This window comes from Parus major, chromosome 1, assembly GCF_001522545.3.
Source record: "Parus major isolate Abel chromosome 1, Parus_major1.1, whole genome shotgun sequence".
In the NCBI taxonomy this organism is placed as follows: Eukaryota; Metazoa; Chordata; class Aves; order Passeriformes; family Paridae; genus Parus; species Parus major.
In genome coordinates, this window is record NC_031768.1 from 65,261,069 (window position 1) to 65,277,492 (window position 16,424).

Genomic DNA, 16,424 nt, shown 5'->3' on the forward strand with positions numbered 1-16,424 from the left:
AAAACAGTATGAAAGAAAGAAAGCACTGTAAAACCATATGGAGGGACATGACTGATGAAAGAAATGGGTGAAAACGCATAACTAAGAAAAGAGGAAAAGGCAGCTTAAGGTAAAGTGAATAGTGAGTGGGAAAATCAGATTTAATTAGAATTCTAGATTGTAATTAGAATTCAGATTAGAAGCTAAAATAAAGAAAAGTTGTGGTTTTAATAAACTCAGCTGAAAATGCAATTTGTGCTGACAGTACAAATGTGCTAGTGTGCATGTCACAATTCTTTCCCAAACTGAGAGAAAATACACGAACAAAATTAAATACAGGTCCCATCACACCTAAAAATAATGCTGATTACAATACCCATGAGAGCATGAATGAAACTGTTTCCTGTCCTCTTGTCTGTCCCACCACTTCCAGAAGTATCCAGTAACATGGTGTGTCTAATGTACTCAAATAGCATGATTACCCAGGTATTCCCTGATACATAGGCTTGTGGTCTCTGAACTATACCATTCCACAGATCCCATTTCTATCAGAGACTTACTACTTTGGGAGATCTTGAAAATTAAAATGGAATTATTTCTGTTAGTTTCTGCTTCTAAAGCAGTATACTCTTGCCATCAGAAGTGTGGAAGGAGGCATTAAAGACTTTGAGGGTAAATTAAACCAGTACGTGTGAAACTCTTTCAAAAATATTATTTTCAGTCTTTTAAGCCTCTTTAACCACCTCACTTCAAAGTCTGATATGTCCATCATTTGTAGAGCCAGAATTAATGGGGTGATACTTGGGACAGAGAACTTTTCCATTTTCTTGTGAAGTACAATTCCTGTGTGCATTAGACTTCAAAGGAATAACACCATAAGGTGTTAAACAAGTAGGAATGGGTCTTGCTACACGAATTCATGGTCACATGGATACTCCTTCTCCACAGCTGTGAGATCAGTCTGTGAGCACTGGTTAATAGAGGTCTGTGAACGCTTCAATACATTCACAGGTGTTTTCCTCTGACAATGAACAGTCTGAATAGAAAATGCATCTCCAAAATTTTCATGAGGACTTACTAAATCCTGTTTTGAGCAGACGTGAATTCACAGGCACACACTCTTTAATGCATTTAATACATGCATGCACAAATACAACAAAAATGGATTTTTGTCTCCAGTGCAGTCTAAATCTCTGTGAAGTTTGCAAAAGTTTAAAAGAGGCAGAGAACATGGCACGAAGCTCTGCTATGAGCTAGAGCTCTAACTCTGTGGTAGTGCAGTGGGTCCAGACTCCTGTCCAGCCATGAGATGTTGCCTTCTTTTTATTGTTTGGAGTGAGCAATAGGTGAGAGGTGAGATTCATGGTGACTTTCTGGCCATGCATATTTTTTGGTGGTGTGTAAGTTGCAGAGTTGCTGACAGCCCGCGGTTCTGCAGCTTTTCAGGGGAAAGGATTTACATTATCTTAGCTTTAATTTTCTTTTTACCAAAACAAAGAACAGTCAGAGTTGTCATCTGCTTGTTACATATATATGCTCCATCGTATGCACAATTTGTCCTGCGGTGTTTTTATATGTGTTCATTTTTAACTTTCAGATACTTCCAAATTCTGACATTTCCTCACTAGCTCAGATTTCCCAGTGTCTTGGAGTACATGGAGTCTCCCATGGCCAACAAAAACCATCAATTTCCTTTCTCATGACAGAAAGGAAGCATTCCTAGGGCGACCAAGCAGCTTGAGAGAGACTGCTATTGAAAGAGGCTATATTTTGTCTGAGTTTGAACCCCAGATATCTTAATTTCTACTATTTCTTTTTCAACTTCCTCCTTCTAGTCCCAAAAATAGTGTCCAAATCTCTTCCTGTGCCCTCACTGAGCTTGATCTGTCACCCCACATGGAGTGCAGCCCATTCTGGGGTGCTGTAGCATTAAACCCCTGTGTGGGGGAGTACAGATAGGAGAAGTTTTTAATTTTTATTTGCATAAATCTTGAACATATATGCTATAATTTCCCCCCAATTCATAAACCTTCTTATCCCGTGTGATTTGTTTTAATTGATGTCCTAATAGAGACAGTTTGAGCTCTTTGCCTGGAATATAAACAGAATGAATACTTTGGTGGTATTTTTTATTTTTACTGAATTACCCATTTTTACTTAAATTAAAAATTAGTGGTACATCATTGCCAGAGGAGTTCTTCATGTTTTAATATGGCAATGAAAATTCCCAGTTGTTTTCCAAGTAGAGTGCTTTCAGTGTATTCCTCACTTTACATATCCTGTTTGACAGGCCGAGCACACTTTTAGACACATTAATGTCTGTGTTGAACATACTCTCTATCAGTTTAATGGGTCAGTTTAACTACTGTGTTCTGTGAAATGAAGAATGGAAAAATGACCCTGTATTCTTGAAAGGTTATTTTTTTTCCTTAATTTTTAACCAAACATGCCTAAAGTCAATGTAATAGAGATTTGTCACACGTTTAGGTTTGTATTACAAAATGTAAATATTTCAGTAAGACCTTTTTCTTAAATTATCTGTTTTCGTTTAATCTTATAGTGAAACTGGGGCTTGTAAGCAGAGCTTCTTGTTTTCATCCTCACAGCCATCTTTTGGTTTTGTAACTTAATTAAGAAATGGAAGTTGATACTGTTAGCTTGTCTACAAGCTAATTTTTCTATGTTAGCATTCTAGATAATAGATAACTACATATATGTAGTAGTGAGAAATATAAGGATTCAAAACAACACAGTAGTTTAAAGGAAGTGTGTTCTCATCCTGAACTAATTTCTCTGAATGTCTCCAGAACCTTCCACATTCTGCCTAAAAGCCAACATATTTAACTCTGCTAAATATCCTATAATTACTGAATACATAAAAAATTATTCCAAGGCCTGACCTTTTTATCATAGCAGCTGTGACTGCAGATACGCAAACAAATGACTTTTCATTTTAAGTAAAAAGTATTTTCCGTGGGTTGTATTTTTTTAGAACAGAAAACAAAATTCCTTTGTTTTGAAAATATTTGAACCTGTGAAGACTGTATGGTATTTTTACATACAAGTGGAAAAGTAATAACAATTCTCATTACAAAATAAAAGAAAAAGTCAAGCAATTATTTTTGTTTTGAAAACACTGAAACGCTTTAATTTTAAACCAAAAAAATTTTATGTCATTTTCTCCAGCATGTATATTTAATAACTTCGGCTCAGATTCACAATACTAGTCAAATCTAAGCTTTGTTTCTTGGAAAAAAGCAAATATTTTGCTAGAACTCTTTGCTACACTTACTGTACTCATAACAAATATAAACTCAACTGAGAAAAATATTCAATGTGCTTGAACATACAATTTTTTTTTTCTCTTTCCTCAGATCAACTGGTAGAGAATATGCTCTGAAAATAATCAAGAAAAGTAAATGTAGAGGAAAAGTAAGTACCAAAAAAAAAAAAAAAAAAACGAGACTGAAACATTTTTTTTTCTGAGAAATGTTTTGTGAGAGGTCATTTTGAGAAGCTGTTGGTATTTGTGTCCTTCTTGACAAGTGTTAGAATCTTTTTGGTTGGAATCTTTGCCTACCCTTTGGAGGCTCTTGGAGATTCAGGAGAAAAGGCTGCCATGTGCTGTGTGATGATTCTCCAGTTGGTTGGCTGGTTGTGCGTGACTCCTTTCTCTTTACCCATGTAATTATGTTCTCTAATTTTCATAATTCCAGGTGTTACAGAAAGCAGAAAGTGATATAATTATATAAATTATATATATAATTATTTGTTATATAAATAATTATATAATATATTATATATAAAAATTATATAAATAATTATAACCGTGGTCTCTGTGTGTAAGGCATAGGTTAATTAAATTTATGTCAATTTTACACCAAGTGACCGTTTGCTTTTAAAACAGTTAAAAAAGCTTCTGTGACAGGATGCTATCATGTGTTAAATCTAAAGATTCGACATCAGAGAAAATTTTAAAAGCTTTCATTTTTCTCTGCATCAGAAACACATCTTTTCATCCGCTTCTTTTTCTGTGTTCCACTGTCTCTTCTTTAAGTTACCACATTGATGTTTCTAGATATGTTCCTGTATTGCTGGAGGCAACATCTGTTATTTTTTTCAAAAACCTCAGAGAATCCCTGCAGCTCCTAATTCTCTCTGCTTTTTCCACTGTGGCTTTTTTTCCCACTAACCCATATTCATTGAAGATTTTTTGTGTGTCAGGAACACATGATCCAGAATGAGGTATCTATTTTAAGACGAGTCAAGCATCCCAATATTGTACTTCTGATCGAGGAGATGGACATGCCAACTGAGTTGTACCTTGTCATGGAACTTGTAAAGGTGAGTGTTTTGCAGTCAAGCTGCTTATTGTATCAACCATACTGGAAAATTCCATTCCTATTTAGGCTTACTAAAAAACATGGGATCACAGAATAGTGTGGAATGGAAGGGGTCTCTGAAAGTGGTGTAGCATCCTATTGAAAAATGTTTAACCCACTGTCAGATTTTTTTTTTATTAGCTTTCAAATATTTTACATATTTATCTAACTTCCTGTAAACCACACTTGGAGGTGTTCTGTTGACAGTACATTGTAAACCACCAGTTTTGTTTGCTTCCTCAAAAGAAGACTCGTTAAAAAGTTATAATTTGCCTTGAGGTGAATTGGAAATATACCCAATCCAAATAGCCATAAATACCAGCTTTCAAAATACAAAAAGGTGAAAGGGTTTCATTAGTTTGTATTAATTTATGTTAAATCTAAACAATATTAGATGTGTTCTTTCTCTATTGACTTATAGTAACACAGTGTCAAACTTGTCTCCTTGATAGCAATCTAAATTTAAGCTGAAGGAAGGGGGAAGTGAAAGAGAAAAGTCTGCTATTTAAAGCATGGTTCTATTCTAAGAAGTAAATTTGCGAATGCAGTAATTTATATTTTGGACGCTATTTATTTCTTCACAGTGACTGAGAGAAAGTGCTTTTTGGCAAACAGGTTTGTTAATCTGCTTTTCTCTGGTTTTAGGTGGAGGTCAGAGGGTGCTTTTAATGTAGGTACCTCGCTGAGATGTTAAATAGGGCAATCCCAGGTCCAAGTGTTTCTCAATTTCCCTTTCAGTCTCTGGTCTGGAACACAAGAACAAGTAGTATGAGAAGGTTTTTTGGTTTGTTCCATTATCCCCCATGCTCTGTGACAGCACCAGTGGCACAAGCCGTGTTCCCAGCCCACAGCTGGAAGGCTCTGTGTGGCTCACAGGTGGATGCCCACAGATTTTCCCAGTCCTCGTGGCAGTCTGGGCAAGTCTTGTTATGGATGAGAAGTTCAGGCCATGCCCCACATCTTAGGAGATGTCAACATTGTCCTCGTGGTTTTACGTGGTTTTTATCCCTCCTACTTGGCTTGAGTAGTGCTGTGGAGCTTATGGTCCCCCTAACCCCACTGTCCACCAAATCCAAGCTCTGGGGAAGCACACTGGGAGATGCTGGTAGCAAGAAGCTGGCATATTTTCTCTGATGAAAAAGTTAAATCCTAAGACAAAAGAAAAATACTGGCACTCTTTCATGCCATGAATCCTTTTGTGTTGCCAGTCCCAGAATAATTTTCCCATTCCCTTGACAATTACAGCCCTCTCTCACTCTTAGGCATGCAATGTGAAATAGCACAGCTTGAGATCAGATACCATTAGCCATCTAACACTATTTTAATCATAATTACTGCTCCATTCTATTCTAAGTGAGCCCACTATGGGATCCTTGCTACTGTCAGTTTTCCTCAGTGTCTGCGAGAGCTTGTTCAAAGGTACCTCAATCCCCTTGCACAGCTCTGTAATCACATGTAGCCACAGCTATAGCCTGCATTGACAAATCCTTCATCTTGGCCCCATGAGGTGTGCTAAGAACTAAAAGCTGTGCCTTGTCTAACCTGCCAAGATGTAAGCACAGAGCTGGTTTTATGGGCGAAACCTGCTGTGCTATTCATGATTGAAAAATGTGTAAACTGTAGTGTCCAATGGATTTTTAATTGAAGTCCCACTCAGCTAAATGAGAGAGGAGGGGAGTGAAAGCTCTCAGAAAATAACTAGCCTAAAAGATGTATATAAAAAACCACCAATCACACATTGTATTCACTTTCTGGATAAATCTGCTTTCTTGTGCTCTTTTTTCTTTACTCTTTATGATATTATTATGCACATACTATTTTAGCTATATTATGGGAGGGCTCTATAGGAAACTCTGTACTTCTCATATCCTAGAGAACACTGTTTTAATAGTCTTTATATAGAATAATAGAAGAAATGTAGAAGAAATATCCTGATTTGGGAAAGTCAACTTTGTTTCTCTGAAGCAAACATTTATTCCTTAATATATAGCAGGAAGAAAAGCCTTGTTGCACTCTCTGTGTACTAGGGAAGGATTTCTGGAAAGACATTAATTGTTAATTCAGCAATTGCTGACTGATACCATTTCATAACATGCACTGTTAGAATTGATTAACCGTCTGTTATTGACTGACTTTTGAAGACCTGACTTTAAATCAAACTCACAGACAGGAAAAAGAGGCAAGGAGAAAAGGCTTGATAGTGCAGAGCCCGGTTTCAGTTAATACCACCCTGCATTAATTGGCAGCAACATGTTTGACATAAGTGACTGCTGCAAATCCCACCCTCACCTCATGGCAGATAGGCCATTCATTGCTTTGTAAAGTGTAAGAAAAAGCACTTCATAAATACAAATATAAACACATTGCAAGTGGTGCTTGTAAAAGGAAGAAAAGACCTGGTTTCTGGCACATTGCCTTTTTACACAGCGAAACAAAATTGTTATTCAAACCTAACAGGGGTTTGGCCAATTTAAGAAGCAAGATTTATTGCTAAGTTTCCTTTACTGCTCCAGGATATGATTTCACTTTTGCAGAAGAAAAAGAGAGATCATATCATTTACATAACAAGGTAATAAATAAATAATTGGTTACTGTAGTTCCAAGTACACTTCCTCATGTGCACAGATGATAAAAACTGCATTCAGATGTTGCTGGTCCTGTTTCACTCCAGAACAGGGGATTTAAGACTGAAATGTCATCCTGAACTCACCCCTGGTGCCTGAATAAATGATAGTGACCTGCTGTGTGAATCGGCTTAGCAGAACCTTGCAGGTTAAAGTGCTCTTTGGGGAGAGGAAAGTCTGAAAACAATTCTGCCTGATATAGCTGTCAGCTCTGTTAACTCTTTCCAGGATATCACCTCTCTTTTAACCGCAGAGAATCCTGCAGACTAAATACATGCTCTTTTTTCTTAGCAGGATACCTGGTAAGAAACTTTACCAGCTACAGTAGGTGCTTAAATGGAGAAAATTATTCTGCTTCACATTGGCTTGACTGTCTGTTAAATTTCTCTGCTGCCTCTATCTTTTTCTGAGTTTATGTTTCTCCTGTGCATGAACATTTGCTCTTTTTCTTCTGACTTCAAGCCAAAATTTTTCCTTCTGTTTTTAAGGCTCATCTTCTTTCATTCTTGCTCCTCATATCTCAGCTCGGACTATTTTCTTTGTTTGGAGGCAGATGCTTTGCTGACGTTATTGACACTTCTTCTGAGCATCTGGAACATATTAGATAAGTCCAAAGATCTGTCTAATCCACTGCCTCATGTTAAAAAGCAGCTGGTACAGGGGTTTCACAGGAAGGAGCTTAGGGAAGATAGATTATTTATCTCACATACTTTGCCACATGCTGATATCTAATACTTAGGGATCAGATAATGCCATGAAGTACATGGTATTGTACTTTTGCCAAATATTTGGCCTCTTTCTCTCTAATCCTCTATCTGGTTTAGCTTGGCCTTTTGTTCTTCCTTTTCCTTGACACTATGTATCTTGATGTGTCTTGAACAGTCACCAGCCAGGGCAAGAAGTTTGATGTGGTCCAGATTTGACAATGGTTGCCTGTAAGCAATTTCCAAAGAGCTGGCTGGGATTTTGCATCTACAATGGGAATAAACCTGCCCTGGCATACTTCAGCTGCACCTCAACAATGCAAAAATTTTAATAGTTTGTTTGGCTTTTTATGACAAGTAATCAGGTTTGAGTCTTTGGTGGTTCTCTTTTCCTATTCTTTTCTCTGTAGCCATGATTCCTGGAAATTTATATTTTTTTTCATTTCCCCCCTCCTCCTTTCTCTGGAAAGTGGAAAAAGTGTTTACGCTGGAGTTGAGCCTTAAAAAAATCCAGAAAATATCCTGAAGCTGTTGATAAAACTGTGAGAGCTGGCTAAGCTGGGCTCCTCTGTTGCCTTCAGAAAATACCTGCTTTTTCTTTTAAATACAGACCTCTGTGATTTTTTCTGACTGACTGCAGCAGAGAATTTTTTTTGCGTTGAATTTTTGCAGTTATCCCAGTTATTCTTTGATGCCTTCTTATTTTTTCTTTTTCTTTCTTTTCTTTCTTGTCAGATTGTGTTTTCTTTGAGATGCTGCTTTGATTTAGGCCAAAGGCTCAATACCTCTGAGTAGAATCTCTCAAAGGATCACTGTTTTTTCCTCCAATCTGTCAAGTTGCCTTCTTAATCTTATCTTTAAAATTACTTTTCCATCTTTGTCCAAGCACTTCCATGTTCCTTCTCCCCACTTGCCAGCTCACGTCTGGGAATACAGTTGTGGCTGCCTCAGATGCTGGTGAAGATCATTTCAACTTTGAGGACTTCCACTTAGTTTTCCTTCTTTTCTTCTTTCCTTCTTTCTCTTGTTTTCTTGTTTTTCTTTCACTGAGAGCAGCTTTTAGCTGAATTAGGCAGCATGATGAGCTGGAAATGGCACAAGCAGCCACCTGTGTCTCCCAGTATGATTGCCTGGCATACATGCTGTAAAGTTCTTCTGTATTAACTGCAAGAGGCATCACACTACTAAAAACTTCATATCTTGTGTAGAGAAAGTGGTTTTTAAAATCCATGTTTTATGAGATGGAAATAGACTTTTAAAATATGATAGCAGTGAGGACAAGTAACTTTGAGTTCTGAGTTTTACTGAGTTCCTTCATCTTTCTAGGGTTCAGGTAGGCACTGGGAAAACGTTTGATGTCAATCACTTTGTGATTATTATAAAGAGTTGCAAGGGTTGGTAAATGGCATTGTGACAGGCAAGTGTGTAATCTTGCCAGAAGTTTTTAGCAGGCTCTGGACACACAGTTTGGCAAGTGCTGGGCATGTTATAAAAACAGCAGCAGGTGGGAATGGTTTGCAGGAGAAGCCCCAGCCTCTTGGCTGACCAACTCAACCATAAAAAAATGATTCTGAGTTATTGAGCTGCTTACCTGCCATTATGAGGGATGTCATTACAGTACCCATAGTTTATAGCTGCAAGGAAACTGTGCTGCTCCCTTCCCCTCCTCCTCCTCCTCCTTCTCTAAAAATGTTCCTTGATCATCCCTAAATTTTCCAGTCGTTTTACAAGCAGTGTTGCTCATATCCCATGGTAATTTTGCTCCAGGGAGGAGATCTTTTTGATGCTATTACTTCCACCAACAAATACACAGAGCGGGATGCCAGTGGGATGCTTTACAATCTGGCCAGTGCCATCAAATATCTTCACAGCCTGAACATTGTCCACAGGGATATCAAGCCGGAGAATCTACTGGTAAGTGGAGATTCATCTTTCAGTATTGCTGATAGCTTGGGAGTGTGTGAGAAAAGGTCTGCACTTCCTCCTTCCACATGCCTGCCAAGTTTATTTCAGTCTTTGAAGTCACTGATCTTTTAATTTTAACCTTTGCATTGTAAACCTCTCCCAGGAATAACAGCTGTCACAGGAAGTATGGTAATGTAAGGTGGTATGTCTTGACTGTTCCATGGGACACAGCAGCTGAGTTTCTCCTGGGATCATTAGAAGTAAACTTCTAGCAAACTGCAGGATAATTTCAAGCGTCTCATAAAAATAAGTGTTCTGTCCTCAGAAGATTACTCTGTACTTCTGTCACTGCCTAAATAATGAGCAAACCTTTAGTTTTACCAGTAGGTTATGTATAAATGCTGTGTCGTAATCATGTCACACATCAGAGCAGAGCCAGCGACTTCATTGTCCTCCCCCTACTGCATCTCCCAAATAATCCTTTTCCAATTTTTATTATATAATTTATTTACTATTATTAATTTCACAAAAAGATCATCTAAATCTTTGCTTTTCTGACTAAATCTGTATGAGCCTTAACCACTGAAGACAGTGAAAACATACCCTGGCAAATAGTATTTCTTCTGAGAATTCTGCACACTTGAATGCAGCAGCTGCACCCTCCACATACTTTTATTTCTCCTGAGAAATTAGCTTCTCCTGATTATTTCACTGTTCTGAGTTTTCACAAATTTGCTGACATGTTTCAATATCAAGATGTCCCAATCCTCCATATATTCTGCAACTGTTAAACAATGTCCATAGAATCATAGAATATCAATTATCTCAGTTGTGTGCTCTCAGTCATGACTTAATGCGTTTAGTCCTGCTTGAAGCTTTTTATGAAGAGGTTTTATGGGAAAGTTGAGTCCTGCAGATATTACTAAACTTCCAGGCAGGGGAATTTTTACTGTTGAAGTTCCTCTAGTGGCAGGTTCTGGGTGAGGAGGTAACCTGCCCTCATTTTCCAGAAACTGTTGAAAACACACTGAGTGGAAGTTTCACTAGACACTAATGACAGATACACCTTCTTGGCCCTTTTGCTCCATTTTAATTTCTGCTGCTGGTGTTGATAAGTGGCTGCATGCAGGTGCTGTAGCAATCCCATGCCAGGATTCATTAATGCTGCTCCTGGAGTGTGCAGGAGGGTCTTGGTCTGGGACAAGCCTTGCTCTGCTGTTGTCTTGGCTTGTCTGTAAATGCCTAAACTCTATTTTTGTCAGAGTTAAAATTCTGAGAGAAAAGAGGTGGGCAGCAGGGCAGGGATTAAATTTTCCTGCTCAGCATTTCTGGTAATTACCCACTGCTGGGAATGATCAGATTGTTCACATTGTAGCTGAATTATTTCTGAGTGACTTTTCCACAGTTGTGCATTGATTTTGAGACTGAGCTGTAAGGATACAACCTCTTACAGCATCCTAATTCTCAAAAGCCAGCATATGATTCACAAATTGCATTAATTCTTTACAAATTCTTTACACTTTATTTACAAAGCGCTTGAAAAATGCCACATGTGTCTCAGCATTTCTTTTGCTAAACACCTTCTACTTGTTTTTTGTAGCCTGCCCTTTTCCTTGCAGCTCTTTCACTGTTCACTTAAGTGGTCATGGTGGCATTTTTCCCTTGTTCTTGTGCTGTGGGTTTCCCTCCACTACTGTCATGGTGTTGCACGTGCAAACCGTTTTTGTGTTATAGCTGGCTCTCCTGGCCATCAGTGTGAGAATCAGCCCTTTCTCCCCCACCCTTTTCCTACTCATGGATTGTCACTTTAGGTTTAGAGGAGCATGTCCTGAGGCTACACAACCTCATTAGCAGGAAAAAGACAACAGTGAGGATGAGCAAGGCTGTAGAGCTGCTACAGGAAAACATGGGGAGTGAAGGGGAACATGCTGCTCTGGAGAATGGAGGTGAAAAGAGGATGTTCACCTTGAGCTGCTTTATTTCATCTCTTACTGGCCCCTGGTAGAGCCCTTCCTTTCACCTCCTCTTTTGTCTCTTTTAATTTTTCCTTCTTCCCAAAAGTAATTTTCAGGCTTCGAGCTAGAGCCTGCTAATAAATCTTTATGTGTGTGAACCTTTGTGCAGCACCCATTATTTTTTAACTGCTTAAATATTCCATATTAACCTCAAGGTATGTAAAGTCCACCTAATGGTCAACTATTTAAGAGTTTCGGGTGTGCTGAATACCTGTGATATTTTAGCACTTTTGTTTGGTTACTTTTATTCTCTAGGGAGTCTTCCATGTTTTCATTGGAATATTTTTCATAATTTTTGCTATTTAGAATGTTTATTTTGTCAAGTCATGGGATGTCTTTATAGCCATATAATAAACCCTAGAGAACAACTTCTCTGACTGTTGCCATCTGCACTGATCACAAGAGCAGCTTAGAAAATACTGACAGTCTTTATACTAATAGGATACATATGGTGGCGTACAATTATGTGTGGCTGCATTCAATTAGTGTAGTACAATTACACAGTTTTATAGCTTAGTTAAAACAGTGAAAGCACTACGTAGTGGGCAATTTGCACTAATCCCCATTTCTTTAATTGCCTTTCAGTATTTAAATGCAGGAACATATATAGCATTTATTTTGAATAACATGAACGTTAAATTATCTTTCCCATTCCTTGACTAGCAAGTAACATACCACAGATTCACAATGGGCTCTTTTTTATATGGAGTTATAACAGGGTGAGGAAAAGTTACTTTCTTCATTTTTACAAGTCAACTGAAGTAGTTTTCCAAGCAAAGTAATTCCTCAAAACAGATGAGGCAGAACACTAGAAAATACACTGTACCAAACCTTCTGCATTGGTAAGTGTTGCCAAACAAATCTATTCTGTAATTAATTTTCAGTATGAATGAGTCACACAAGGTGTGGTCTATTGAAGGAAGGAAGGTACGAATGTTTGCAAGGTTAGCACAGCTCAGAGAAGGCTATTTAAAAGATAACTGCATGAAACAGAATATGAAGTACAAATTAGGCCAGATTCAGCTCTTGATGTCTGAGTGCACACTTTACATATTTCAGCAAGTGAATATTTAAAGCCTTAGTCTCTAGACTTTAATTAAAACTGTTGTTGAAATTAGATTTATTACTGCCATTTCAGAGAGCACTTTCTTTAGTTTCAGGAACCAGATGTATTTAACAATCTGTGTTTTGAATAAAACCATAATTGCTTTTTTTTTCCCAGTGCTTTTCTATAAACATAACTTTTTTTCTGGCTTAGTAGAAGAGAAATGTGAATCCATTATAAATTACTGGTCCTCTTAAAGATCCAGCTGAATTTTTAAAAGTAACATAAGGAGAGGAGAATTTTGTGTATTCTGAATGTCTGCTTGTGGCTGTATCACCTGGTAAGAAAGGATTCAGGACAGAGAGGGGTTTTCTCTCTAGACATGACTAACATTAACAAACAACAAACTGGGGATTGGTGTCTGTATAATATAGTTATGAGCTATAGCATATCTACATATAGCTATAACTATCTGTAGGAAACTGTGGTGAAAGACTTCAAGAATTTATTTTTCTCCAAGGTTACCATGTAGAATTAATTGTATTTTTATGAGAAAAAAATCTAGGATTTTCTTCTTAAAACAGTTGTAGATAAATGTGATTTTGGATGTAGGAGTAGCTGGTCAAGATATATATACAAAGGATTATTTAGGTTTTGACTAGGAATTATGATACCTGCTATTTTTGCACAGTTTTGCTGCAAATTGTTTACACAATATCGCTAGTGGTGATTCAGACTGCACAGAGCTTTGATTTGGCTTGCAAAATAACAAAGAGATGCATATATATTATAAGAAGGCTTACTGTAGAATGTTTCCATTTCTTAAGGTGCTGTTGTAGAAAACATTCCAAAATGGGAATCAAGAACTCAAACCAGCGCCTTGATTAAAGATAGACTAACAGTCATTAGACTGTTAATTTAGATACATGTCTAATTTAGATAATGTCTAATTTAGATACATACACTACAGTCTAGTGTTTAATTTAGATACATTTTTGTATTTTTTTTATTTTTAACATTTTTATTTGATCTAATCTCAAAGGCACAGAACTCAATATCTGGCACAAGCAGGTGGTGGGGGGTAAATTACAGCATCATAAAGTCACCCTAGGACATTAGTTTTCAGTGTTGGCAAGTTTGGGGCCATTCTTTTGCTCTGAGCCAGCTTTTAAAATGATGTACTTTTCACTGATGTTTCTAGCTTTTTGCTGTTTTCATGTGACTACGTCTTAATCTCCCTCTGTCCCCATAAAACCCTGTGGAAGGTCACACTGCTGCTGTGAAGATCAGGTTTTAAGACAGGATTTTCATGTATACCTATTTGCAGCCCTAACTGCTTATGTCCCGTTGATCGAGGCACTATCATGCCAGTGGTACCGAGTGTCCATTTATTGCTGTGTAAGAGTCATCCAAGGAGAGGACAGTATGTCTAGGTGAAATGCTCCAGCCACGTTTGTGCCTTGTGGCTTCAGCACACAGAGAAGAGCCTGGAACTGCTATCAGTACCATCACTTTTGTGTTATCTAAGCAGTTGAAGTTCCCCTGCAAACCTTTAAGATCTTTAAGTAAAATGAATAAACTCAACCCCCCTACACTGAGAATTCAGTAGGGAGTTGACGTAGGAAGGCCACTGTTGGAAGGAAGGCCACGCATTTGCTTCTGGGATTTAGCACCTAGCAAGTGGTATGTCTTTTGTTGGACAGGTAGCAAGTCTTTCTCAGACATCCTGACTCTATTTGAGGGAAATTGTCCAAATTGTCTGTGAATTTTCAAAGCATGCAGAGAAATATGTTAAAGGTAAGGAGTAGAAAGAAACCTGTAAATAAGAAGGAACATTTCAGGCAGTTAGCATGTGATTATAGTAGTTGCCTTGATGGTTTTGTGGTAAAGCCTTCAATTTTCCTCCTGATTTAGGTTTATGAGCACCAAGATGGAAGCAAGTCCCTGAAGTTGGGAGACTTTGGCCTAGCAACAATTGTGGATGGACCTCTATATACTGTTTGTGGGACCCCAACATATGTAGCTCCAGAAATCATTGCTGAAACTGGGTAAGTCATTTGTAGTGGGGATACAGTGACGTGCACTCAGTGGAGCACATTCTTGCCATTGTGTCAGAGTGGAGTTCTTCCAATTAAGATTTTTATTCTGCCTTTGGTGTGCTATGATGCAGAATCATGGCTCATAGAACAATTCGTGTGGGAGGCACCTCTGGAGACTGTCTTACCCAAAGCGCTTCAGAGCAGGCCAGCTTTGAATTATATTGGAGTTATATTGGAGTTGTTATATTGGAGTTGTATTGGAGTTATATTGGAGTTATACTGGAGTTATATTGGTCAACCTCTGCCAGTTGTTGGCCTCAAACTTTTCAGTTTAACACTGAGTTACTCACTAGCCATTTGCAGATACAATGGAAATAATTCTGTTCTCTAGAGACTGCTTACTACCATTCACTTAATTCTATTTCATTATCACACACTGTCCTCTTCTGATTTGTTCCACAGAGTGAATGCCTGCTGGCTTGAGCAGCCTGTCACCTTTTCAGACTTCATGTTGACAGGCATCACTAACTCAAGTTAACTCAACTTGAATTAGTTAACTAACTGAAGAATACAGCCCAATGTCTTCTATGCACTGACACATTCTGATCTAGTGATTTTAAGATGTAAATGTAAAAAATATTTGATAGCAGAATGAGTATTGGTAGGTAAACAAAGTTCAGATGGGAAATTATAAGAAATTATTAATGATTCTGAACATGTTTCCTCTGTTCTTGCACTGTAGTCTGTAAGAATCAGATGTCTCTAACCATGTCTCTCACACTTCTAGATATGGCTTGAAGGTGGACATCTGGGCAGCGGGTGTGATTACTTACATCCTTCTCTGTGGTTTTCCTCCATTCCGTGGGTATGGACTGACCTATTCAACCATCCTTGTTATGTGAATTACTCCCTGTGCTCCTTTCATGTTAAGCACAGAGATTCCCACTGCTAGAATTCTCTGCTCATAGGGTTTGATGGGTTTTTTCCTGTCCTCTGCATAGTGTTCTACACCAGCCCCATAAATGTCTGTGATTTTATAGTAAAATCTCTGTCTCGTGCTTGCTATAGTTTGAACTTCATTGCATTGCAAAACAAAGGCCTTCATTACAGGTTCTGCGTGCCTTTGCCTGAAGTTTTAAATACACTGTGAAATAACCATCTTCCTTTATGGACAAAATGCAACATATTTTGTGGTTGGTAAAAGGTAATTAAAGTGTAAGCAGATAATAAGGACATGCCAGATATTTTATCCCCTCAAAGCAATTGCAAAGTTGTGGGCAATTCTAAAGACAAGCAGAAAGAAAGAGGGTACCAAATGCTCTGTGTTTTATGATCTCACCATTAACACCCATGGCTGCATGTTTGGGGCAATCAACAGCTTCTAAAAGGATGTAAGGCATGAGCAATTAAAAGCATTTTTAGAAGTCTATTGAAACCACATCTGAAAATAATTTCTCTTTGGGTTTTGTTGTTGGTTTTCTTTGGGTTTTACTCTACAGAAGTGGAGATGACCAAGAAGTGCTTTTTGATCAGATTTTGATGGGACAGATGGATTTTCCATCTCCATATTGGGACAACGTTTCTGACTCTGCAAAAGTGAGTTTACAGTTGATGGTATTTTCTTCTACAATATTACTTCCAGTGGGAGTATATTGTATATTGTCCTTTCACAGTGCTGTATTTGACATGTCTCATACATCTCCCGCTACACCTATAAATTCTTCTGGGTCA

The 16,424-nt window shown here is 37.9% G+C and overlaps 1 protein-coding gene across 3 annotated transcripts in view; it reads left to right on the plus strand.

Annotated features, from left to right (window-relative positions):
- Window positions 1-16,424, plus strand: part of DCLK1 (doublecortin like kinase 1) — a 237,088-nt gene that overhangs the window by 188,028 nt on the left and 32,636 nt on the right. For all 3 annotated transcript variants that reach the window (XM_015632177.2, XM_015632186.2, XM_015632194.3), the window contains 6 exons: window positions 3,354-3,411; window positions 4,204-4,323; window positions 9,457-9,603; window positions 14,569-14,702; window positions 15,481-15,558; window positions 16,193-16,289. In XM_015632177.2, the coding sequence (XP_015487663.1) occupies window positions 3,354-3,411; window positions 4,204-4,323; window positions 9,457-9,603; window positions 14,569-14,702; window positions 15,481-15,558; window positions 16,193-16,289 (634 nt within the window). The remainder of the gene's footprint in view (window positions 1-3,353; window positions 3,412-4,203; window positions 4,324-9,456; window positions 9,604-14,568; window positions 14,703-15,480; window positions 15,559-16,192; window positions 16,290-16,424) is intronic.